Consider the following 27,144-nt stretch of genomic DNA (forward strand, 5'->3'; position numbering starts at 1 on the left):
ATTGTGCTCGAGGCGGCGTTTTGTCTCCGCCGTCGAGAGTCGAGATATAGGGGACAGCGCGGCCGAGCCGAGCAGGAAGGGGAACTGCGTCTTTTTCTTTCCGCGTCGCCTGCCGCCAGCAGCCGTGCGTCCTGCCACGAGGCAGGAAGGACTGCCGCTATTTATTCCGCCCCTTTCGTCGCAACGTAGCCACCGCTCTCTCTCTCTCTCTCACGTCGCCGCCACAGCACCTCGCTCGCTGTGTAGAGAAGGGACTCGCATCGACGACGCATCTGTTGCGTTTGCGCGCAACGTGATGTGTGTAACGTTCGGCTGAGGGTAGCCCGTGCGTAACACAATTGCTGCGTATGCACGCGATGACCGAGTTTTGCAACGAAAAAAAAAAAAAGGACATCCTCCCGGCAGATGAAGTTCGGGAAGCGTGCGACCAATCGCGTAACATTTGCCTGCCCTCGGCCAATACTGCTGGAGGCGGTACCTTTGGCTAATTTTCGGGCTTACGCATATCCCTGTGGAAAGCATGAACACTGCATCTTTCGTCGATTATTTTTACTTTCTTTTTGACTCGAAAACAGCGTAGTTGGACACTCCGCCACCATGGGTATACTACATGTATGTGCCCCAAGTAACGTGGAACGATAAGGTTGCCGCAGTTAAAATTCGCTGCAGCAGCGGCATTATTGGTAGACAAAAAGCGTGCTTCTCCGAGGCAGGCCTTTTTAGAAAGTAGTGTTCAAATCTGTGGCCAGCACTTTCCTATACTTCCGATGGGAACGAGCAATGACGTGAGCGTTTTTACAATCGGAGAGCAGCCGAAATCGCGACATGTGTGTAACGATGCACGAAATAAAACTGTAGCGCCAGAGTCGCGAACGAACATTCACGAGTGGCTCCACCGGCCGAACTATGAAACGAGCGGCGCACGAAAGAAGCGGAAGTCGCGCGCGAGACATGTGTCCGGCGTGTTACGGGGTATGCGGGACACTTTTGTCTCTGCAGACAAAAGGCACCGCCCGACACGCGCGAGCTACGCGGATCTCTCGCTGTTTGGCCGCGAGCCACGTGACCAGCCGCTGGACAATGGCGCTAAGCGCGATTCACGCTCGTTTGTGTGTGCGTGAGTATGAAGGCGGGGGGAGGGAATCGGTCGGGACACTTGGGTCAGCAGACGCTTTGTTCCGAGAGCAGGTGCTGTTTTAGAGACCCATGGCGGACGCTGTTGGCATTTCCAAACGGGTTGGCTTTAGAAGCTCCTATGAAACATCGGTGAACAAGCTTATAAGACAACAGGCCCACAGGGCGTCGTGGACTCTCTGTGGGCTTTTGTGAGAACTTCGACCGTCAAATTTTAACAAGCAGCCCATGATGGGGATTCAGGCTGGTGATATCTTACGTGTCGTCCACACCGGCTTCAGGAAACAGTACTTTCATCGATAAGTGGTAAGCATAAGCAGTCCTACGTTTGTCTTATCACAACGTCTATACACATCAAGCGATATAATATAGTGCCTGTGGAGCGACGTGGCAGGGTTGAGCCACTGTTTCTACACAACTGTGTTTCAACTTCTCCTCACGACTAGTAGTGCGCGCGGCGGAGCCTATGAGCAGGCGGGTTTGCCAACTGCTTGTTTCTGCCCTACCGTTCGTCATGACCACTTGAGTCTGTGGCGTCACGCCGACGGTCCCCTTGCATTATGACTGTGACAGTCTACGTTGGTCTGTACAGCGTCAGCAATCCCTGGCTTTCCTTTAACAGTATTCGAGGACCAAAAAGAGGCAAACATCAGCTCATCTATAAAAACTTGCCTTCCGCGCCCATTTCCGATTCTAGATCGCGCTACAATACCAGGCTGGCTTGTTTACATTACGCAACGGAGCATGCGCAGATGCGCGGCCACGATACGGGGGCTTTTATTTGCCCTTATCGCGACAATCCCGAGCCATAAAGGTGAGGAATCGGCCCGGATCCCAACGACAAAGTGGGCGCTAAACGAGCTCCAAGCTGGCGAGGCTGGCGGCTCCATCGTCGTATACACACAAACGTGGGCGCTCGCCTCCTATATACGGTCCTCCCTCCGCCAGACCACAACTGTCTCGTTCTCGTCCCCGGTATTCGAGCTCGCCTATTATATACAGCGTCCACGCCTGCGTATATACCTGAAATCGTCGGGCAAGGCAATCAAAAGGCTGTATATTTTCTTCGCAGAGACAGAGGAGGATCACCAGGAGTGGTCGTCTTTACGGTGGACGCTGTGCGACGCGCGGGCTTTTCGGTGGTATACGCACACGCCTCCGTGGTCCCCCCCGTCGTCTTTGGAGAGGGACAGGTGAGGGGGCGTCTTCGTCACACCGACGCTACACCGCGACGTTCGTTCGTTGCGCAAGCTATTTCACAGCAAATGACGGTAAAGAGAGAGAGAGAGAGAGAGAGAGAGAGAGAGCAACGTGGTCGCTTCGTCGTTCGCCGTGAACGCATTCTCGCACCGTGGCGCGCCCGAATGGGGCCGAAGGAAATCGCGAATCGCACTGCAGGAGTGGTGGACTACGACGAGGACCGCGACGACGGTGTCGCGCGCCTTCTACCTGTCCCCACGTTTTATCACCGGCCGTAAAAAGTGCGAGCAGCGAGAAGAAAACGAAATAAAAATGAAAAAAATGGGGGGAGGGGGGAGGCACACGTATGCACACAGACAGCAGCAGAAGACGACGTCGCTGCAGTACATACCCGCAGCTTGCAAGCGCGGGGCCAAGAGTCGAGGCAGCGCGCGGGGTCGTAAAAAAAAGGATCCTTCCTCTCTCAGCGCTATGCAGGCGGCGACACTCGGGTCTGCCACGGTGCGTGCGGGCCCACGTATACGACACATGCACACAAAACACGGCGCGCGCGCACGTTCTGGGCGATCGACCCAAAACTGCACCAGAACAACCACCACGCCCCCCTCCAATCACGACCTCGCGGTGTCGTGAAGGGCTCCCCAGCGACCGCGGCCGCTGCAGGGGTTTGTGCGCTTGGACGTAAACCCTCCCCGAGACACCCACCCGAAAGCGTCCCAAATCGAGGTTCGACCGCGATCGCTTCGTCTCCGTCAGTCGCCCCGGCCGTTCACAGTGTGTGTATACGCAATGCGTACCAATCCGGCGCCAGTGGCTACGGCTTCGTGGAAAAGGACGCACTGAGTGCGTGTCCTGCGGCGAGAGAGGACGCTATGCGGTCTCCGCAACGGAACGACCTCGCTATGTCTGACTAGTACACGTCGCGAGGAATAATGAATGTGAAGAAGCAAAAAAAAAAAAAAAAGACGTCCCAAGAGGGAGAGGTTTTTTTACGACGCCCTTCTTCCTCCCCCGTGAGCCACTCAACGGGGGAATTTACAGCGGCGAATCTACATTTGGGGCATGTCTCTCAAGCAACGCCGCCTGCGCGTATAGTATTGTGTTTGTGTGTCCCGTGTCGGGGCTCTCTCGCCGGCTGTTGTCGTGCGTGGCGCCCGCCATCGAGTCATGCTTGGCGTCCTTTCGAGGACACTGACGTCCTCGGCTGGAAAGGGAGTTCGCGGATTTTTTTTTTTTTTTTTTTTTTTGGTATTCGTTGGGGACCCGTGTAATATGGACACAGTTGCCTCGACGATGACATAACGTATGTCCCCCATAGCTTTCGAATGAGCCTGGAGGCGAACGGACAAAATTTGCCCGTCAACGTCACTCCCCCAAGGTCCTGGGAATGGTTCCGCTTGTATGGATATGCCGGAAAAGTTATAATCCTATACGAGAAATTGTGGCTACTTTGCCAAGACTGCTACGTTTACGGAAAAGAATACGAAAACTGCTTAAGTGTTGATGCATATGCGTGCACTTGACGACGAGCTACATGCTCGAAAGACCACCTGTTTTACAAAATATATTGACTGCCCACAGACCGCTTCCAAAACAGCTTTCTCTTCTCGTCGAATTATCATTTGGCTATGTGAAGCCAATGGATCCTGTAACAACAAAAACTGATAAGAAGTGTGCCTAACTCGGTACGGAACTTGCGACCTATATAAGCCTGAACAAGTCGTCCATTCAACGCGAATTGTCAGGCCACAAGTGCAAAAGCCTTTCGTGGACACACCGTAGGGCCCTCAGAAGGGGGAAAAAGGGCAGAGCTGTAGACACTTTGAATACTGTCCAAATACTTCCATTCTATAACGGACTGCCCTTACAAAAATTTTTTATAGAAAGTCTATAGACAGTCTATAGACGTCTATAGACTGTCTATAGATTTTCTATAAATCATTTTCTAAGGGTGCTGCCCCCGTAAGGTTTCCACAGTATCATAATTTCCCTGCACGGAACTATCAGTGACCGAGCCTAAGCTAAAAAGCCAATGTGACGCGCAGGAAAGCCTTTTCCGTCGGTCCGAACGATGCTTTCTAATGAGTGCCCAGGGATTCTTTTTGTCCAGGAATAGAGCTGTCGGCTACCTTCTGCGCGGCAGAAGCAACGCGGGAAGCAACGATATATATAAAAAAAGGAATAAAGAAATAAGAGGGCCACGGGGGTGCGGGAAAAAAAAGCCGCACATCTCCAACTCCGCGAGACGCACCGACAAGGCGCAACGGGCCCGGCGACGCGCTCGTGCGGTGTACTCCGTCTCGAAGAGGACGGGCCGGCCGGTTAATTGGCGACCGGCCGAGCGTTGCGCCTAGGTTGACCGGCTTCGAAGAGCCGAAGGGCCAGGAAGGGAGCAGAGGAGAAGTAGAGAGAGAGAGAGGGGGGGGGGAGTAAATAAAGAAAACATTTTGTTGTTCCGGGACAAAGCCGATAAACGAGGGGCTCCGATGGTGCGGAACGAAAGGCGGCCGGGCCCCCCCCGCCCGTTGCCTAGCCCCCTCGCGCACGTCTTCTTTGCGCGGCAAGCGACGACGTCGACTGTGCGGTGGCGACGCCGCGCGCGCGGCCTTCGGTAAACGAACGCCACCGCCCGAAGAGAGAAACGACGAGCAGGCGAGGAGGCCTCCTTTCGGTAGGCTGTTGGCACACTTCGAAGCGGATTGTAACCGTTGACGGAAACGTCGGATACTCTCTTCCCAGAGAACCGACAGATTACTCGCCGTATACTGTTCGAAGTCGACACGTTGTCAGCTCCGGTTTGCCTCACGGAGCCGCCATGCGCCCTCTCTGATTGGCTGAGAACGCAATACGCGGCGGTATCCTCCAGTGCGAAGAGAAATTTGACACGTTTCAACAGTAACACCTGCAGAGACTGGAGTAGTATAGCGCTGTAGACGTAAAGCTCGTGACGCTGAACTATAGAACTGTCGTCGTGACAGAAGGCCGGCAGCGACGCATTCGCGAACTTGTGTTCATACTGTTTTTTTTTTCTTTTTTCTTTGAAGGGAACCCTTTGACAACAAGGTAACATTTTTAACGCCATTTCGTTGAACACGACAACACCAGACGTCGACGCCAGCGCTGCTGCTACTGTCTACGACTCTGGCAGCTAGGCTGGTGCTCCGTAGAAGGTATCACACGCGCGCGGACAAACTAAGCTTCTCTATAGTATCGAGACATATAGTATTGGAAGCTAAACACTGTTCTACGTGGTGTACTGCTTCGTTTCGCGATCTTTCCGTTCGTTCCCGACGAACACACGCGATGATTTCAGCTTTCTGCAGGTACTGTCACCAACGTTAAGAGCGCCACTACCTGTTCCGGCTCCTCTTCTTGATCCTCACAATGGAAGGGGGGGGGGGGGGGAGACTTTTTGGCAGCCAATCTGTCCACTAAATAGATGACGTTCTTTTTCAGCTGGGCGAGTTGATACGAATTCCCCTGCTATACGAACAGTGCCACAAACGGGACACGAGGAAAGAAAGAGGGCAAACGAGCGCTGCGGGACACGGTTCCTTCGTGCGCGTCTACAAACGCAACTCCCCCACTGTTGTAGAGGCAGAGTTCACAACATTCCCTTTTATCGCAAGTGTGGCCGATGCGCTGTTCCGAGTCCCCGGATCGCCCTTCATAACGGGACCGTCACACGCCTGGTTAGCACCCCCCCCCCCCCTCCCCGACGGCCACTCCGAGAGAGGAAGCCCTGCAGTCAAGATTTTGCCTTTGTAATTCTCGTTTCGTTCATTTTTCTTTTCGCTGCCGCCGTCTCGGTAATTTTCTCCGGTAAACTCGATGAGCAAGGCACCGTCGCGTCGGTCACACGCTGGGATAAGGCTTCGCGACGGGAGGGCTTTTTCTTGCCCTCCCGGGAGGCAAACCCAGCCCGCCGACGCCTACGGTACGGTACCGCCCGCACGGGGCGCAGACTCCGGTAACGCCGGCCGTGGAATGCGAGGATCGCGAGCAGGCGGACTCGTCAGGGGCTGGGCGCGCGAGCGCGAGTTGTTGCACGGTGCCTCCCTTACCCGCATGCACCGCGTGGACGACGGCGGAATGCGGCGGAGCGCGCTTTCCCCTTCGCCGGGGGGCTTCCGCGCAGTGCCGGCGAGCCATGGGGGACCGCCTGTGGACAATGCCTAACGACAAGTCGGCGCCTTGTGGCGTATACCGCGCGCGTGGAACGCGCCTCGGATAAGGAACCGCAGGATGCCGCGCCGGAAAGCCTAGTTTGCTAAGCGATGCGCACAGACGTTCAAGTGAAGTCTGATCTTGAGCACTGCTTACGCAGACATTTGTTCCGTTGTATGACTGGGTCGTGCCTAGCCTTTCATATGAAGGGGAACGTTGCAATGGAACTGCAGCAGCACGGTCATCTCCTTCTTTTACTCCAGGCTGGTGATTCTGACTTTTTCTTCGAGGACAACGTACCTCAGTGCATGCAATCTCAAAGTGGCACCAGTCTAATCCAACTTCACATCGTGTGGATCGCGCATTTAGATTCGTCATCATCTTCCGTGATCGTATATCGTCATCATCCTATACTCGGATTTACTGCAGGAGGGAAGCCTGTTCCGCATTCTGTTACCTTGTGAAGTGCGCGTCAACCGAGAATATCGCAATTCGTGAGAAGTTCCGTATCTCGCCTCGCCGTCATCTGCTATGCCAACCACATTTCCCCACCCTTGACACGCATTCAGCAACAGTTATCGTTTATATGCAGTAAACGACCTGCCTGACCCGCCGTGTTATAGCTCAGTGACTATGTGTCGCTGCGCTGCTGAGCTCGAGGTGAAAGGTTCGATCCCGGTTGCGGCGGCCGCGTTTAGATGGGGCGCGAAATGCAAAAGAAAAAAGAAACGCTCGTGTACTAAGATTTAGGTGCACGCAAAATGAACCCAAGCCGGTGAAAATTAATCCGAAGTCCCCCGCTACGGCGTTCCTCAATCATGTCGTGGTCTTGGCACGTAATACACCATAATTTGATTAATTTATTCATCTGCCTGCTTCTCCGTTGCTCACAAATAGAAGTCAGCTACCCGCATCTGTCCCCTTATACCGTACTGCCACAATGTTTTAAATAAACATTCATTAAGTCAGTGTACGTAAAGTCTGTGGGCGCTTTTCTTAGAAATTAATACATTGTATGTATGAGACACCCTACGGAATTGTAACCCGACCTTACATTTTCTGTTGACGAATATGTATAGGAGGAGAAGGAGAAAGAAGGAAGGAAGGTAGGGAGGTCAACCTGACGCACGCCCGGTTTGCTGCCCTCACAGGGGAAGGGGTTTTAGGGAAGAAAAGAAAGGAGGGGAGGGAAGAAGGTACTATCAGAGTGAATACGTGAAGTTGCCCATAACTTCACGCCTACAATCGATCACTGAGACCCTGACATTTCCTATAACCTTATCAAGGACAGATGCTGCGAGGGGTCTTCAATTTGCTTGCTCAAACCAAGACAAACTTTGTGGAACACCCCGATTTTCTCCAACTGCCGTATCCAGCGGTTGGATCCCACATTGAAGCTGCAGATTCCATCGAACTTCTCCCGCCGGGATGCAACTTTACTGTGCCGCCTCTGGTTAGGGGTGGCTTTTACGAAAGCCTGCTCTCCTGTCGGACATTGGAATGTCCGACACACCGATCCTGTGAAGAGGCGATCGAGCACGCGTTGTGTTTTTGTAATTTCTATGACAACGAAAGTGACCATGTCTGTACAAAGATAAAACAGCCCACAGGGAGTCCACATACACTATGTACTGCGTCGGTTCATTTATACAAGAGCTCGTCGTCATGGCGATGCTTCGCATTCAAGGCAGAACCTCCATGCCTACACCCGAGGGAAAAAGGATGCCTCGGTTGTGAGCCAGAGTGCATGTGCACCCGCCGGCACAGCCATGCCTACGAGTAGTCTATAGACACTCTAGGGCCTCGGTTTCCCCTCCAGTGGAGGAGCTCGTCGCCGCAATCTAGGCTGGCGTTAAGGGAAGAATTTCTATACCTTCCCCCTAGGCAGAAGGGAGCCCCGGCTGGTGAGTCTCGTGGCAACGGCGGACCCACCACCGTCATGTCTACAACGCGTCTAATAGACCCTCTATTGCCTCGACTCACTTCTGCAAGCGCCAGTCACCGCAGCCTTATAGGCTCACGTTACGGACAGGCGAAGAGGGGTGTCCGGCTGGCGAGTCTGGGGGCGTATGTGCGCACCATCGGTGCGTCATATATGCACGCGCAAAGCGCGGCCAAGGGCCAGCGGTGGCGGCGGCAAACTGGTTTCTCCCTTGCCAAAGCCAAGCGGCCGCGAGAGACGAACAAAGCAGAATTCCTGGCTCGGCCCGTTGTCCGACGACACTATTAATCTCTCGCCGGCGCGCGCGCATGCGTGTGTGCGCGAGCGCGCACACGCCGGTGAACACCGAGGCAGCACGCGGCACCGGCGGCCAGCCAGCTCAGCACCAACGGAACGCCCCCCCCCCCCCCTCCCCCCAACTCAGTCCCTCTCCTTCGGTTGCTTGCATGCTTGCCGCTGTTGCGAGATGCGGAGCGACAGAGAAGAGGTTTCGCACGCTGGAAGCTCGCCCTTTCCTGGCTGCCTTGCGGCGTGCCCCCTCCACCCCCTCCCCACCCCCCCCGAGGAGAGTCTTCCTCCTTTCGATGGTGGCTGTTGGTGGAGTCGTCTGGACGGTTAGCGGGCGCGCGCGGCAGACATATCCGATATCCGCCCGTGTGCCAAATGGGATGAAGATGGAAGTCCGGAGAGGAGAGGAAGCGCAAGGAGTATCCCTGCCACGGAGATCGCTGACCGCCTCGCTTTCTTCGCCGCGGCCTCAGCTGTGAAGGTTTCGGCGAAAAACCTGCCCTGTCCTCTCCTGTCCGGGTACGCGCGCGTGCGCGATGCAGCGTCGATCAACGCTAAATTAGATTAAAATGCTAAAGTATCGTTTCAAAGCTCTACGTTTGGCGTTAATTTGGCGGAGGAGGGTTGGTTATATGCTAGTCGGAGGACAACAAGAATCTCTCTCTCTTTCTCTCTTGTTTTTTGTCCATGTTTGAGCACCTCTAACGTCGTTGTGCAGTATAGGTTACCATAGCGTATTTTTTTCCTTGGTTGTGGCGGCTATTTTGGTGCAGGCAACGTCTTCAAAACTTGACAGATTGATTATTTGACTCCTTTTGAATACGATGCAGCCATTCCTGGTCGATAAACAGTTTACTGTAAACCTGGGCAGACGCTGTCACAACTCATGACGTCATGGCACACCTGGCGCGGTAACTGCTGAGAAAGGAGCGGTCTGGGTTCAAAGTCCGGTTTGATATCTTCGCGACGAGATGCTGTTAAGATATCTTCTAGGTCGATCTCAAGTCTATAGTATCTCGGATAACTAATGATGTGCTCCCTTAAAAAGAAAGAAAGAAAGAAAGAAAGAAAGAAAGGAAAAGAAGAAAACGACAGATTGGTAGAAAGACCCGAAAATTAGTACGAAGGGACACACAACGCACAATTTTGCTGACACAACCTGCTCATTGCTATGAAGTGGCCTTCTAGCATAGATCTGCCAACGCGACTTCGCGTTTCGTTTCAAGACGAATGGAGTTGAATATACATCCTTGTGCGTAACCGACTGAGGAATGAGTTAACATCATTTCCGTTTAGGGACAACGTATTACTGCTACTTAAAGCAAGAGCAATTAGTCGCGCCCCACGGTTCGAGTGGTTAGTAGCGCAGAATCGAATGCGTACTTAGTTAAGCTGCTCGACTTAGCGCGTAGTCGGATCCCTTCGTGTGCGAGAGCGCAACTGTGTCTAGTTACAACAGCCGAAAAAAAAAAAAACGGAGACGGAAAGAAAGAAAAGGCGACAAGGATACAGCGGGAGCGACGAAGGAGGCATTAATGATCGGGCAATTATCTGACCAGTTCACACAGCTATCCGTCTGTAACCTAGTTCTGGACGCCCGCCAAGGCGAGGCAGTCAACATTCGCGAGGTCGAAGCCGCGCCCTGTCCTTTGGGACGACATCGAGGTCGCCAGGCAATGCATGGTGCGGAGTTTCGCCGGCGGACATGTCGTCGTCGTCGTCTCAAGTCATCGCCTGCTATGGAAACAGCTGCTTCGAAATTGAGTCATTTTCTGTGACCATGTGGCAGCTAAATAGTTCCAAATACAACTGTCTTCAAAGCGTCTGTTCTCGTTAAAATAACTCGGCGGAGGGCTTTCCACTTTCTTGCTTCGATCTATCATTGGTCGAGTGTGAATGAACGCGTCAGAGCCGAAGGAATTACGGGCGTAGGTTTTATGGAATGTTTATTTCCGCAAACGCGTCAGCCACGTTGTCGCTTTGTGCTCGGGCAACTCGACCACCGTGCGAGTTTCTATAGAAGACGAAACTTTCTCTTTAGCTCCTCCCTGTTGCCTTCTGCCTCAGAGTCTCGCTGTGCTTTCAGTCTTGGCTGCATTAAGAGTCATACACAGCCAATGTCGATTCCAACTTGCCCGCAGCGGATTTCGTTTCCATCTTTTCCTTGCAGTAATGTTTGGTCGACAGAAATGCCAAATTAGAATGTCTATTATTATTATTATTATTATTATTATTATTATTATTATTATTATTATTATTATTATTTACAAACACTGATATCCACTTTTTGTGCGCTGGAGTACGTTATGCAACTTTTTCTTTTCCTGTGCCACTTGCTGCAATCGAAGAGGACCGACAGGGTCAGTCAGGACCTGTCCACTGTCAAGCCACTGATGTAAATGCATTATGAGCGTATCAAACAAGGAATGTCGTAAAGCCAACGTTTCAAGGGGACTTGTCACTATCATAGCAACAACTGCAAAAAACAAAAACAAATAAATGTCTCTTTTTGCCGCTTTAGTAGCTGCCCTCACGAATGCTGGTTCTATATATATAATTTGTTGTTTGACCACAGCCTATCGCTTAAAACCTCCCATCTTCTTCTGAAGTGCTGCCTCGTTTCGGTGGAAGTATAGAATTGTAACTAGACAAGCGACGGATACGTTTCCAGCCGTCTCCGTTTCCAGATGGACGTGTTCGCGCACGTCGATCTGCGCTTAGTACCCGCGGTTTCGTCAACTACGTCGGACGAGCCGCGCAAATGATACCGCGTGCAAGCCTCCGCTCGGCTCGGAGGGGGGGGGGGGGGGGACGAGGGCTCGAGGTGCCAACGCTGCTGGCCGTCGTCGGAACGTTCCTCAACCGGATCTCGTTCCCCATCGACGCGCCGCCACCTCCACGCAAAGGCACGCCAGTTTTCTCGCCTGCGTCCAGCATCACACACGCGCACGAGAGCTGCTGCTGCTGCTGCTGCCGCGTCGTATATGTACGAATATACGAGCTCCTCGGCCGCGCTCTGCAAACGTGCCCGGGTGTTCGGTCCGACGAGAGCGAGAGAAGAGGGGGCATCACGATCCAACTCTAGAGAGAGAGAGAGAGAGAGACCGCGCGAGCATCGAGGAGCTGCAACATGCGCAGCCGCCGCCGCTTACAGCTCCCGGCCCGGTCTGGACAGGCCGGCCAGCCGAACGGGGGGTGTTTCGCCGCAGCAACGCTGTAAATGAGCCTTTTCGCTCCTCGTACACGCGGCACGAACGACGTCGGGCAAAACGAGCTGCCTCCCTCCCCCACCTCCCGCAACCTCTTTCCCATCGAGCAAGCAGTTACGCGTGCGTGCCTCTTCAACCTCCCTTTCCCCCCCCCCCGCCGCCGCATCTCCTCTCCCGCCGTATAGGCGAACTGTTGTTGCGGCAACCTGCAATTACGAGGTCAGGCCAAAGCCAGGGTCGCCCTGGGTCCATCATCGCCTCTGGTTTGTGCCCTCCCCCTTCTCTCCAACACCACGCCGTGAGAGTCAACCCCCCCAAACCAATCCACCTTCCCTCCTTCTCTGTACGTACGAACTAAGAAAGGGAGAAGGGGATGGCGGGGTGGAGGGGCATGCCCAGTGTTCACCGCGCGATCAACGGCGTGAGCCTCATTGCTTTCTTTATTTTAACTGCCGATGCCGCTGCTTTCGTAGCAGCCACCTTCCCTTCTCAATCCTCCCCCCCCCCTTCCTCCCTATCTACAGCGACGGCTACGACGTCGGTGCACGCCGTATGTATGTGTGTGTGCGTGCCTGTTGGGTGCAGCATTCACGCTGGGCTGGCGCGCGCGCCCGCCGCGCGGTCGTAACGCTTAACAACCCCCCCACCCCCCTGTAAGAAATGCAGGAGGAGAGGTGGGGAGGTAGGGGGGTGTTATGGTTTGCCCTCGCGTCATGATCGAGGCATAACGCGAAATGAGCGCTCTCCCTTTGTGTGCTTTGCGCGCCCCGTGTTTTGGAGAAATTGTTCGAGCTCGTTACGTAAGAGTGCGGGGCAAAACGAGGAGTGTGTGTATACCGCGGCTGATGATTGCTCCTCGGGAATCCCTGTCCGCGTGTTTGCGAAAGTTATTGCCCCTCCACTTGGCCGGTTGCAGTGTTGATTCGTTTGTGAAGGTACGGGGGGCATTCAGAATTATCGTTATGCGGTATAGAACTGGTAACTTGCACTAGGAAGGCGATGTGCGCTCCGGGAATGCGTCAGGGAAGGGAAGGCTTCAAGAAGCGCTTGAAATTGGGATTCGATGGATGCCGTAAAGATGGGAAGGCATGTTTACATCCCTGTGACGTTCCGCGCAACAATATAAGGAAACCTCAGCTATTTGAATTCCCCAGGTTATGCCAAATAGATTCACCGATTCCCAGCGAGCCAGTGCTTCTATTCATGTTGGTGTTTCGGCCGGAGGCAAGCAGCGGCTTCTAGCGCGGAAGCAAACAATCAATCACCGACGGTCACTCAAGGCGAGGTCAAGCACTTGCATAACAACAGTTTCGTGAGCAATGGACGAAACTGACAAAGCGTTTGCTCTAAAAAATATTTGGCGCTGTTCTTTTTTTCTCTCTCTCTCTCTTTTCTTCCTTGTTCGCAATGTTCGTTATAACACGTACGTGCCTTGTGGCGGTTATCCTCCAGTGCTCGCTTTATGCTAACCAGCTTGCCAAATTTGCCATCCTAATGCGTAAGCGACCGTACTCGAATCAGCCTTCGCACAGGGGCTGCCCAGTGAATCCTGGCTCAGACCTCGCCCCAGTCTCTCCATATAGAGAATGCGCTTCGCGGCTGACAGACGCTACAAGAATGGGAACGTGCACGGTGGCCTCAAGGTGTAACCGCCGGGCCAGACCGCCAGGCCAGACCGCCAGGCCAGGACCATTGCCTGTATGCATCCTCCAGGAAGAAGCGGATGCAGTCCGCCGCTCTTTGACGGAGCAGCAGCAGCAACAAGCGAATGGGCGAAGAGGAAATGGACCGCTGGGTGCCACGGCAGCGCCGACGCTTCTCGCGGATCCATCACGAGCACCAACTCGTCCCCTCCCCCTCGGCTGAATGGCGCCGCGGAATGAGAAAAACGAACTCACTACCGACGTCGTACGCGCGGGCACAAAGAGGGCCGCCCGTGTAGGAATATAACGTCGCAAAAAGGTCCATTGAGAGAAAAATAATAATAAAGCTAGCGGCGTCAGAGACAGGCGGGCCACCCAATCACGAAACGGCCGAAGCTTGCCAGGTACTCTCGCCGTCGTGAACGGACCATCTCGACCGAACGAGAGCGAAAAAAAAAAAAAAGAACGGGGGAGAGCTGTGGAGGCGTGGGTGAAGCGGGGTGCTTCTAGCATATATACGTACAAACGTGCCGCACCGACGTGGCTATATAGGAAAGAGATAGTATCGCGAGATCGCATGTTAGCAGCGGCCACTGTGGAAAAATGTGTGTGAGCGCGCGCGCGCGCCCTGAATGAGCGTCGGGAGAGAAATGCGCCATTCACACACACACACGCAGTCGCGCGGATAAGAGTGCAGTGGCCTCTGTACAAAGGCACTGACTACGCCCCGTAAGGGAGACCCGAGTGAACTGAACGGCCGTGCCACTGCGCCCTCCTGCTATAAGGCGACGACGACCCATGCTTCGCCGTTGCACCGAACGGAAGTCATGAGATTTGGTGGGCGCTGGAAGGCAGCAGGAGAACTTTGCGCGGCTGCGTCTGGATATAACCTGCAGTTGACAGCGTGGGTTCCACAGACACAGCCTTCAAAGTGTCCCGAGTGGCAGGTCTACAAGAGGGACGAGAGCGAGATTTTAGATGGTCGAGTTTTGTTTATAACGTATGCGTTCACATACTGCGTAAGTTGAATTAACCGCTGATGTACAGAGGGACATTACAGAGCGACAGGCAGCTGCCATTAAAGTCACCGAAGAATGTTGCTCACGCTGAACCTACAGCGAACGTATAGGGCGAATAGCGTGCGAAGTGAACGGATTTCAATGCAAGTTCCAGGGAGGGAGTAGGAGAGCAGGCCGACAGGGGATCAGACTAGGTGCGCTACAATTTGGCCTGCCATTCATCATTGCCAAAGGGAAGCAGAGGAAGGGAATGGTAAAGATGCCAATGGACCCGATGAAGATGATTATGAACACGAGCGGTCACGTTCTCCTCGCGTACTGTTCGCTCTTGCGCAAGAAACGAGCAATTTCAACATGAGCACATACGTGTGCAAGCTCCAGGAAATAAACGATGCCCCTGGAATGAGGAGCCGGCGGTAAATTTCGTTCTCAATTCGAAGCCCGGACGTTGCGTACTTTTGTATACGCTTTCAAACACTCCTTTTCTTTACCTAACCAAATCCGACGCGTTATAACGCGATACGAAGAGTGTTTCTGGTTTTCACAGCGAGCCATCTGTATAGTTTAGTCGAAGCCAAGCGCCTCGGTCCATGCAGTTCCCAGATTTCGAACGCGGCTGGGCGCAGAGTCCGGTTAAGGGAGCGGGTTCACTTGCGAACGCTATTGTTATCAAGGCGGCAACGCCCTCTCGGCCCTTGGTCCGTCGTCTCGGCGGGTTTTATACACATAAGCTGGACCACACACAATTTTTTTTTTATCTATGTCGGGGCGCGGCGCGTCTCGCCGCTCACCTCCGAACGCCGAGATGTCAGACCGCGGTCCCGCTGCGAGCGCCTGGCTGCCGTTCCAGAAGTACGGCGCCGTGGATTGGTCGAGGGAAGCGAAGGGCAGCGACAGTTCTCGGCGAGAACTCGCGCCGCTGCCCGAGCTGCTCCCGCTACCGCCTCCGCTGGCGCCTGCGAAAGCGACCCGCGTATCCTGGTAACAACGGCCCGCGCACGCGACAACATCGGCGGCGCACCTCTCTTCCGCGGAGGAAGGTGGCCACACCAAGACAACGACGGACAGTGAGTATAGGGGAGGGCACAAGGTCAGAACACGCTGCCGGTTCCGGGTCAGAATGAGACGGGGACGAAGGTTTCGCGGGGAGGCATTGCTATGGGCCTTCGGCAAGGCCCGTTTGTTGACTGGCCTAACGCCCTCGCGCTTACTACTGCGGTGTTGCAGCGTATGCGGCTGTATTGTCAGGGATGTTGGCGATGAGTATGGACAGGCGTCCACTGCGATGCTAGAGCGTGATGGCGCACCCAAAATTCCGTTTCGGTAGAGCACCCGATAGTGACACATGCGGGGATGTCCTGGACGCCTTTTGGGCACGCGATATGGATGTGAGCAATTCGCTGACCTTTCTATAGTCTTCGAACGGGAACGGACTCCCGGCAGTGCCTTCTGCTGGTACGAGACGGGACAAGCGTGGTAAGCGCGAACACAGCTAAAGGCGGCTGAGATTTGTAACACACTTGCGTGAGTGAGTAAGCTTTGTTACGGCACTGTGCTATAGTTTGGTCGCCATTTCAGCCCTACCTCAATCTGACCAGAAACCGAGCGAAGGAGTTTGGGTATGGGAAGAAAACCGGGCCCCTGCCCGGTTGGCGGTGCCAGCGTCGCAGTCGGGGTTTGCCGGCGGCGTCGGCAGGGTGCGTTAGTGGCGGCAGCAGCAGAAGTGGCTTGTTAGTAGTGGTAGAAGTAGCGTGAGGGTGGCAAGTGCGGTGCGTGCGTCATTCCTCGCTGGGCGTGCCGCGTGGGGGCCGGCGTTCACCTTACCGGCGCTGGAACGTCCCTTGGTTCGGGGCTTGCTGACCTGGCCGTAGCCGTTGGGTCCCTGAAGTGCGTTGGACGAAGAGGACGAGTGCTGCTTGGCCAGCTGCAGGGGTGCGGCGTGGAAGCCGTGGTAGCCGGCCAGCTCGGACGGCGGCGCGCCCGGGTGGGGCACGTACGGGTGGGGGTAAGGGGGCGAGGAGGCGGGGAACGGTCCGCTACCTTCGCGCTTGCCCGCTCCGCCGCAGGACGACGTGGCCGCCAGGGACGTGAGCATGCCGGGCTTGTGGTCTTCGCCGCAGCCGGCGGCCGTGGCGTAGCCGGGGGCCTCGGCCGCGGCCGGGTCCGGCGTGGCGTCCTTGGGCGGCGTGGGCGGGAAGCTGAACAGGTGCGGACTAGAGTGCGAGGGCGCCGTAGGCGGACTGGGCTGCGGCTTGGCCGGCGGGAACGGGGAGCACCAGGCGGCCGCCCCGTGGTGCGGGACCATGGCCGCGGCCGCGGCCGCCTTGGCCGTGTCCGAGATCCACGGGTGCAGCGGGCTGTGGAAGTGCGGCCGGCACACCTGGCTGCTCGGCACACGAGCTGCGAGGGGGAAGAGAAAGAAGAAAGCGAGGAGGTCGAGCCCGCATGAGCGTTTTCTGCGCTGCGTCATCAGCACCAGTGTATCTCTCAGCGTTCAAATAAAGTTAAAAGTTCAAGTAAAATTCAAAGGTCGTCTGAATGTGCGGGTACCGGTCCCAGCAGTTATGCGCTAAAACACATGTTCAGGGCTCTCTTTCACGTCTCCTGGCCGCAGGAGAGAAAGGAAAAAAAAACGAAAAAAAGGCGCAGTTGAGAAAGCGTGGTCTAAATAGGTTAAGTAAAGCTGTCTGGGCAAGTCGCACTCTTGAACAACGTATACTTATCGCATCAATCCCTAGATTAGGCGCGTGTATTTCCTGTACGACCTACTACTTATCGCGCCAATCAAGGTATTTGTTTTGTTCGCACGTCGACACGCATGTATACATTCGCCGACCGTCGCGCTTACAAGTACCACAAATCCACGTTTAGCAACTTCTCGGTGAATATATACATAGCTACACGGGCGGTAGCTCGTTCGCTGTATCGTTTGCACGGGGCAGGTCAACAGCTGGGGAGAGCGTTTTCAATTTCGTCGGGAGCGAGCGCACCCGACTGCTATTACCATCGACAATCACCCGATCCATCACTGTTAGGGCAACTCGGCCGCGCGCCAGATTGGCTTCCTCAATGCCACCACCGTCGCGGTGGCATGAGAATACAGCGGGTGAAAACGGTGTTCCTGGGCCCCTCGCCTTCGGGGCGATTACGAGAAAACGTGCTGACGAGCTGGCTACCGAAACGAGAAGCTGCGAGAATTTACGAACTGCTGCACACGCGATTCAATTCCCAGGTATACCTGCCTTGCACTGTTTCAACCGTCTTGTTGACTACGTTTCGCATGTACTAGAAGTAAACGTCCCATAACATATATAACGAGAGAGAGAGGAAAGTCTCAGTCCGTTGCCGACGTTTTAATTAGGACGAGAGACCACACATTCACCCTGACGAAGAGAAGTCTTTGGTTGACAGGGCCCTGCCACGCGCTTCACTCAGCCTGTGGAAGGTCCCAGTATGCAGTTGTAGGGGCAGCGTAGACTGATAACTGGCATTGCAGGATTCACTGCTTGAATCCAAATATAAGCGCATTTTTACACGTCGAAACGCGTGCATTGGGCTAGTGTTTGCCCCTGTCTTCTTCAACTTCGGTCGTGTTAGGCTACGCATATGTTAATTAGTTTGTTTAGCGTATTGAGACGACGCGCAGTACAAGTACATACGAGCCTCGCGGAGCGAATCCAAATGTCGTTGTTCCCATGCAATGCCCGCGTGTAACCTTCAGCTCGTCGCACAGGCAGTGGCCTCCTGCCTGCGCCTCCAAAGTTCGATCTTCCGATTGCATTACTCATTAGGTCTCTCCGATATACCATCATCAACGCCATCGTCAGTGCTACACATACTCCCTGGCTTCTTGCAATGCGTGTGGTTACCTCTTAATGTGGTGTCGGATTAAACGGCACGGGATGGGTTGTTTCACCACGCGCGCAGCGCGCAAACGAGGTTTAGCTTACGACGGTGCGAGAGCTTGACGCCGAACCGATTGGAGGGAGGCCCGGAACTGACCGTCGAACCGCAGTCGAGCCGGAAAAAGTGCAAAATAAAAGATTGAAAAGAGAGCGCGAAGGCGGTGTTCGCTGCGCCAAGCCACGCGAGCACGTATAACGTACAAGCAGTGAGTGCAGAGAAGGTTGCATGGTTCGCGGACACGAGCTCTGCCCGCCTGCTTTGCCATGGCGGGCACGTTTTCAGCGCCTAAAGCAGGCCTCAAGATTTACGGCAGCCAATTGGCCATTATTCGAGCAACGTATACGCCGAAGGGAGGGGAAGTCGACGGCCCCGGGGCATGGCAAGAACGCATGCTCCGGGAAAAGCCAGGAAACGTCGAAGGGGAGAGGAGAAGAAGAAGAAACAAAGAAGCTGTTGCGGAGTTGGTTGGGGGCGAGAGAAAAGAGTGTGGTTAGATAAAGAGCTGGCTATAGGAAGACAACAGGTATGTGGGAGAGAACCTGGAACGAGAGCTCTGGAGATTGCGCAGCGCACCTTTTAGAGACATGCTTCGTCTCGAGTCCATAGGATCGCCGTCTGTCGCGCTGCTGGGAGAAACCCAACGGACGTTGCGTATTTGTGGCTGCCCTCGTTCTATGTGTTTCTTGTTGTTATCTTCTGTCTTGGCTGTCCGTACGGGCAAAATTGAGTAAAATATTAAAGGAAAGACATTCGCCTGTGTGAATCGTTGCGTGTGTGACGTAGTCTGACGGCCCTCAGGGTGCTACGTAGAGCGGGCAAGGAATAAATGACAGGGCGCGCATGACGAGTTGACCTAATACAATTTTGCTTTTCTCCTCGATGTTCCTTGGTTTTCCGTATTTAAGGCAACGACTATATTGACATTTATTGACGAACCTGCCGTCTGCTTCCGAAAAAAAGAAAAAAGAAAAAAAAACGCGTTTTGCATCCTGAGGCACGTCTGCGCTGATGGCTGAAAAAACTTTAAAGATGGCATCCGTGGATATTTTTATAGCTTTCAATTTCAGACGGTACCTTGTTTTGGACGCAGAAGTGAATGTAACCTGAAGTCAAAACATTTTTTTTTTCTAACTGCTCACTTCCCTTGCCAAAGCACGCATTGAACAAGTTCTTGTACGCGTTTCGAGTCATCATTGAATACGCATGTAAACTGTAGTTCAGCTTTACACTAGAGAATACCACCCTGTTTGGCTTGAAACATACCTTTTCCCCTCCTCCAGTACAGGGTAGCCAACCGGAGATAATTTCTGGTTAACCTCCCTGTCTTTCATTTGCCTTTCTCTCTCTCTCTCTCTCTCTCCCTGCGTCATCGCGGTTCCCATGCCCTCTGTCCCCAGAGTGAAATGAAACAAAGAAGATAGAAAGAAGGAAAGACGCCCACTGAAGTGATGTTGAGAGGGGCGTTTCTCGAATACATGCGCAATATATATATATATATACGTGGCCCTTTCGGCATATACGTGTAAAATCGTGAAATGGGCATCTGCTGACCACGCGAGCGTGCCACACGCCTTTCCATTCCGGTCAGGCCAGCGCAGGGCCCGACAACAGAGCCCTCTTCGAATAAGAACAACAACAAGAGTATTGAGCCCGAGAAAAAAATGTCTCCGTGTCTCCCGAGGCTTTCGCGGCGCACACGCGAGAGCGTCGTCGTACAAGCCGACTTCATCCATCTCGCTTTGTGCCCGAGGCTTTGGCGCCGGCGCCGCGGCAGGGCAACAAGGCACCGCCGTCCGAAAGCAGAAACCCAGGCGTCGGGTGTATCGCCGCTGTAAGACTGCGCTTTCTTTGCCAGGGTGCCCTTTTAGGACCGAACCAAACTGGCCGCTCTGCGGCAGGAGTTTTGCGAGCGGCCGCGGGATTAAACGGCGCATAAGCCCCGTGGAAAGAGAGCGACCCCGCGAGTGACCGGACTCGGGAGTAAAGCACTCTGGTGGTCTACATAGCCCGACGTGAGCGCGTGTACATATCAGACCTACGCGGGCGGTCTATAGCAGCTCGCCAGAACAAATGGGCGACGGGTGAGACGAGCTTTTCTATTGTTCCCTCTGTTTACAGAGACCGCCCGTGCGAGTAACGGAGATCAATCCGTCCTACCTCGCAACTTCACATTTTCTGCATACTCAATAAGTGCAAAGAGGCTTGCTTTTTTTCTTTTTGCAGTTTTATATAGGTTTAGATATACAGGCTGCGGCTTGGGAATCATGGGCGGCTGCCCATGGTGAAGCTATAACTCGTGTAGATTCTCTGCGTATTTCTGTAAATGCATCTCTACCTTCTGCTGCGCAAGCGAATGGAGCAGCTGATCATCTCGTTCACTTCACTCGTGCCCTGGCCAAATCACTAGCGGCAAGTGACACTTAAATACAGCTGATCCATATCCCCCTTGCGAGAAGTATGCTTACAGTTAAACGGTACCGTGACAATATTTACTTCCTATGAGTTTATTAACCACCGTGTCACTCTAAGATTCATTGACGAATTGGCTGCAAAGTTAACACCGTGGGAAGATGAACAACGGAACATCGTTCGAAACAAGAGAAGCCATTAACAACCACACACACTCTACAAACAATCGATACGGATGATATACTATCCTGCTATTCTTAAAAGCCTAAGCTTTTACTACCACCACTCTTTCTCTTTTTATCACCCTACTCGTTCCCCCGTGCATGGTAGCCAACCGGTACTACCTATGGTTAACCTTCCTGTCTTTCTACGCGTCCTCTCTCTCTCTCTCTCTCTCTCTCTCTCTCTCTCTCTCTCTCTCTCTCTCTCTCTCTCTCTCTCTTTGCCACCCCGCCGGACAGGTGAATGAATGTCCTGCTGGCAATGAAGTTTGGGCTGTTAACATCAACACTGTCGTGGGCATCTCGGTAGTTAGGCTAGCATTTGAAAGCTCTACTTTAAAATCCTCCCTGTTTATTTGCCTCATGCTTCATGGGAAGCAAACTTAACACAACTTTCGCACTCTGCACGCACGAACTTTATCGAAAACGTCGTCTCAAGATCAGCCGTACGCTGTACGGTGTCGATATTTTCCTACGAGCTGTATCCCGTAAAAGCACGTGCAAGGGTGCAGCCACCTCCCCAGCCCTCTTCTCCAGAGTCGTGGGAAACGGCATTTCGCATCTCGTACACAGCCGGGCGCACCACGTAGTCATATACTTCGAGAGGTTGGAGAAAGAAAAGGAGGGGGGGGGGGGGGAGAAGCTTCTGGTGCCTGGCCCTTTTCCGGCCAGCCACCGCGGCGTCAGCGGCGTTCTCCCGGCCCACGTCCTTGCTACGACCACCGGCAAGCTATACTAATTCGGACTCGGATTTCCCCCCCACCGCACCAGCAGCGCACGAACGAAGCAGGCCCCTTTCCTTCCGAGTACATACAGGGAGAGAGATATACAAGACTGGCCGGCCCAGCGAGGACCCCGCGAAACAAAAGCGGCGCGAGCACCGCACCTATTTGTCTTCGGCTGTTAAAAAAAAAAAAAAGAGCGAAGGCTGCAGGATCTCGACGTAGTTGCACTCGCGCGATCGCCCTGCCTGAATCGAGAGCGCGCGCTGCGTGCGTGCAGAGGATCCTTCCGGCGTCCATTTATCGCGCGTCGTCGACGTTTAAGTACACGCGTCCGTGCGTGCGTGCGTGCGGGCCTATATACTATAGCTCCGTGGCCCTATACGTTGCGCGATGAACCAACCCCCACGCCGCACGTGAGTACTCATTCCCTCCGCCGTCGCCGTTGACGACGACGTCGACGGCGACGTCGGTCGACGGCGCACCCCCTCCTCCCCCTCTCCCTTCGTCCAATCGGCCGATTGCGGTGCGTGACCCGACCCCGCCGGGTGTGCGCACGTGCTCCTTGTGGCCAGGGCCCTCGAATAAAGAAACGCAGCAAGCCAAAAAAATGAGCGGGATGGAGGGGGGGGGGGGGTAGTTGGAAGGCGGCCGCGACCTCCGGTCTGCGGAGCCGCAAACTTGCCGTCGACGCGGACACGCGCACGTTCCGCGGGACCACCGAAGCGGACAGAGAGAGCGTTGGCGCGGCGTCGTGGTGACGTGACGTGAAATCCGCAGACCTCGTTGGCCCGTGCGAGGGGATCGACGCGCCAGTGCGCTGCAGCTCGAACGTGGACGTCTTCTGAGCTGGAAAACTGGCCACCCACTTATACGGCACCAATTTCCTTCAGTTCTTCGTTTATCTTCTTTCTCGTTCCTTATTTTTTTTTTTCAGAGTGGGGGAGGCTGCAGTGGAACCCTAGCATAGCCTCGGTTATAGAGATTAGGTTCATAATGGCTTGCTTGCTTTCCGTTGTGAAACATTGTAAACCTTTTTTTTTATTATTGCGCTGTCCAAGCATAAAAAAGCTAGCAGGTGGAGGGAGGAGGAAGAAAAAAAAAAGACTTTATTCAGGTCCTGTACCAGGTGTTGCCACGTGCCTGGCTAGTCCCCATGTTGGGGCCGGGAAGTCAAGCCTCCTAGCCCTATCACGGGCGTACTGGACTGCCAGGATTCGAGGGATATGATCGTGGGATTTAATCACTCCTGAAAACCGATTCCAGGAAGTGCCAGGGCCGAGCGACCCACACTCCCAGAGCATATGCTTAAGAAGCCCCAGGTACCTAAGGAGAGCTACTGTGCTGTGACATCAGTCCTCGCGCATTCGCCCGGAAACCGGACAGATCACTGCGAGTGCTGGCGATATCTCGCTCGCTCACTCTCGCAAAATTATCGAGAGTTCGCTCAGCAGGCGTGGCGGAAGCCCCTCCCCCCCCCCCCCCCCCGCGAGGAGCGATGTCGTATTCAGAACGTAAAAAATAATAATAATAAGAGAAAGCTTACGCATACCTGCACGACAAAGAGCTTCAAACCGTTTTTCCGTTATACCATTTTAAACATTCCTATGCAGCGTGCCCGGCTTTCCTTGTTTACCTGACATCGCGCGGCCTTCGACTTTCCCGAGCTCCCGGATGTCACCAGATTAATGCCTCCTGCATTCCCGCCCTCTACCACCGGGTTTTCTCGGAATACCAGCAGGTCGTCTCTGTACTTCACGTACACCACGAATGGCTTATGACAAGTTTGATGTCAAATTCTCAGAAAAGATGGAATGAAGGACATAAAGAAAGAAAAGAAACAACGCTGAAACCTTACATCAAACACACACACACACACACACACAGAGAGAGAGAGAGAGAGAGAGAGAGAGAGAGAGAGAGAGAGAGAGAGAGAGAGAGAGACTTTGGTACGACACACATACGGCCGTGCGTCTTTCCATCGTTGGTGCCAAAACCTTTCTCACTGCTTCGTTTCAAGCGGCCCAAAGAACCATTAGTATTCCGTTCACGTATGCGTCCACTTTTTGTCTTCTTTCTTCGCTCTTGCTTTCTCGCTGGCTGCTGAGTGCTGAACAATGACTGTACAGACTCGTCGGTCGAGACGCCACGCGTTGACTCGCTCGGCGGCAAGACCTCCCGCACTACTGGGCGCGCCACGGGAATCACACCGCGGTGCCAACTGAGCTTGCCGGATACATCTACTACGTTATGCGTGTACTAAGCGAAACTTTGCGAGCAAAAAAAATGCCTGTTGTCGAAAGCCACATTTATTTTCGCCAGAAGCAATGGAGGGAGGTCACGCGAGGTACACTTGCTCATTCCTTTAGCACCCTTTGTTATACATGCACTGACGGTAGCTGAAGAAAAAAAAAAGTTATTGCACGTCGGTTTGTTACAACGAATCGTTCGGGAATGTTCTCACAATCTGCGGTTCCGCATCGGTTTCTGGAGTGACGGTGAACTACACACACGACGTTTGGAGCTTTCAAATGAAATTCAGGAAGGACGAAGAGTAAGTAGAACGTGATTGAATGAAACGACGCTGTGGCGGCCGCATTTCGATAAGGGCGAAGTTCAAAAAGAAAAGAAAGAAATAAAAAGAAGCATGCGCGTGCTGTGCATCGAGCGCACGTTAAAGATACACAAATGTTTATTATTTCCGGTGTCCCGAACTATATAAGGCGCATACCTCATAATCAGATCGCGATTGCGGCTCGTGAAACTCCCCCATATAAATTTAAACGACTCCCAAGACTCGCTCGATTGAACGATTTTTTCCTTTAAATGTCAGCGTATTTCTTGTTCATCGACAAACCATTGAGTAAACCAGAACATGACGCCGTACAAATGTCGTGAAGTCACGAGATGCTATTTCGCACGGGAGCATCCAAGCCACCATTTCCGTCTTGCCTCTTTGCCAGCTTCCCAAAGACTCCGCTTAAAGGAAGAATGACGTTTCCAGTATTTCGGAAGTGCTTTCATTTGTTGGTTCAGCTTTCCTAGCACTCCTTTAATGTGCGCTCAAGTTGCTACACCCGAGACAGAGGGAGAGAGAGGGGGGGGGGGGTAGGGATGCCCTCTGACAGAAAAGCGCCTCTATGGTTGTCTTATGTCCTGCAGGCGAAGGAAAAACGGGGAGTAGAAAGATAAGAGACAGGTGTAAGAAAGACGCGGGAGCGACTAACGTCAAATTCCGAAGGTGTACAACACGAACTGAGGAACTTCCGAGACTCCAGATTCTTTGGATTTGGTGGATCTGCGGTCTCTTGCTACAAAGATTTCACCCGAGTTTCCACGACAGCAAGTTCGTGCACTCCAGTCCCACGACACACACACACAGCCCTGCAAGCGCGCACTCCCAACTCTGCTGCGTTCGTGACGTGTGCGCGGCCCCGGAAAACAGTTCGCCCGAAGTTTGCTTTCTGCTCACGCCCCCGTCCCCTCCTCCCCCCGTCCTTCCCCTATCCGCCAGAGCCTCTCTTAGCAGCAGCAGCAGCAGCAGCATGCATGCATGCAGTCGCTTGAGAAAGACGGGCTGTAGCCCCTGCCGGAGCGCGAAACCGCAGCCACGCAGTACATGCGTTCAGTTCGCGTTGAGACACAAACCAGAGGCGTTGTTTGTTCCGCAGGGGAGGGCTCTCACTCTCGTCTTGTTGCTGCTGATTCTGCCCCCCCCTCCCCCCCCCCTATGATCCATACGCGAGGCGGGGGTTGACGCGAGCGAGGGCCAGCCGGTGGCAGGGCGCATTAGCGCGCAATTAGACAGCCGACATGGACGGCGTCCCCCCTCCCACCCCCCACCCGAGTCAGTCGGCGACCCACCGAAGGCGGCTCAAACCCTGGAACCCAGAGCCCGCGCCTCACCGCGACTTCCAGTGTTCGCTCTCTGCATTTTGTCCGCAGGGAAGGCTGACCCTCCCCGTGCCCTTTGTCTGCTAGTGTGTGTGTGTGTGTGATCTTACGTGTGTGTGCGTGTCTGCGCGTGCGTGAATGTGTGGGCGCGCGTTGTGGGGAAGCAAACTTCCAGCATCGAGGGTAGGCGCCTTCTCCCTCTATTGGTGGAACGACGGCGGAGGGTTCAGTCTGGTCGCAGCAATTAAAACGGGAGCGCGAAAGATGCTGTTGCTTTCCGAGTGAACATGAGGGAGGGGGCGGCATCGGAGCTAATCTGCTCGAGAGGGCATTAATGAAGCGTCTCTTGTTTTCCGTGGGCCTGAACCCTGTCACTGTTTCGACCACTTTGCTTATGCACTACTCGCCAGGCCGCGCCTGGGTTGTTTCGCGGCGAAAAGAGTGCCGGTGGTTTCCGGGCGTGTCCAAGAATAGTATAGGAAAGATGTAAGGCGTACGTTGCTCTAACGTGCACTAACACGTAAGTGGAATTGATGAAGATTGGATTAAGCTGAGATAGCAATGGGTGAAAGCGGATTAGGTCTGGGTTAGAACGTAAGTGGAACTGGACTAAGAGTGTAGTGCATATGTAAACGTAGTTTGACCGATGTTTCCTTGAGTATAGAGAAACCATTCTTCTTCTTCTTTTTTTTTTTTTTTTGGTTTGGTCTCTGAACAAATTCTTTGAAAATTGAACATCACCTGCTGTCGACGTATGCACCCACATTAAATATATATAAAAAAAGACAGGCTTGCGTTGCAGCTTCTTCTCACGACTATTTAGAGCTTGCCGGTCCATTCCAGTTTACGAGAAATTTTCACTTCGTCCCGTGAGACCAGTTCCGCGAAATTTTGCAGCGACATGTATTTGACAAACTCGTTTTATTGCACACGCTCCTTAATTGCATCATACCATAAGCTATTACAACCACCTGTTCGTAATGACAAGTACACCTGTCTATCTCACGCCCACTTACCGACGTACCATCCCTCCACGATGGCACGGTTTCACAAACAATTGCAACCCCGGCCCTGCTCGTAGCACGCAAGCTCATTCACGGCGCACGTATACCGACGCGCCAGCGCTCCTCGAATGTTGTTTCCGTAAACTTTTGCAGACACCTGTTCCCGTGGCCAGCTCTCTCCAGGTGCACGCACGTTCATGCGCCAACGCCTCTTCGACGGCATTCTCGTTCCGTAAACTTCTGAAGCCACCTGCACGCGAGAAGCTCTTTCATTCAGGTGCGCGGTATACCGAGGCCGGTATACCGTGCACGGTATACCGGTCCATGTGGCTGAGCCGGGGCGACAGGCGGCCGGTATACACGGTATACAGCGACACGGCCATCGC

At 53.8% G+C, this 27,144-nt stretch overlaps 1 protein-coding gene across 5 annotated transcripts in view; it reads right to left on the bottom strand.

Moving 5' to 3' along the window:
• Positions 1-27,144, bottom strand: part of LOC142585287 (transcription factor GATA-3-like) — a 402,755-nt gene that overhangs the window by 39,775 nt on the left and 335,836 nt on the right. For 3 of the 5 annotated variants that reach the window (XM_075695922.1, XM_075695926.1, XM_075695925.1), the window contains exons 3-4: positions 16,427-17,002; positions 15,394-15,558 (exon numbers count right to left, since the gene is read on the bottom strand). In XM_075695922.1, the coding sequence (XP_075552037.1) occupies positions 15,394-15,558; positions 16,427-17,002 (741 nt within the window). The remainder of the gene's footprint in view (positions 1-15,393; positions 15,559-16,426; positions 17,003-27,144) is intronic. The other 2 variants (XM_075695924.1, XM_075695923.1) reach the window with 2 other exon arrangements.

Source organism: Dermacentor variabilis, chromosome 6 (genome assembly GCF_050947875.1).
Source record: "Dermacentor variabilis isolate Ectoservices chromosome 6, ASM5094787v1, whole genome shotgun sequence".
Taxonomy (NCBI): Eukaryota; Metazoa; Arthropoda; class Arachnida; order Ixodida; family Ixodidae; genus Dermacentor; species Dermacentor variabilis.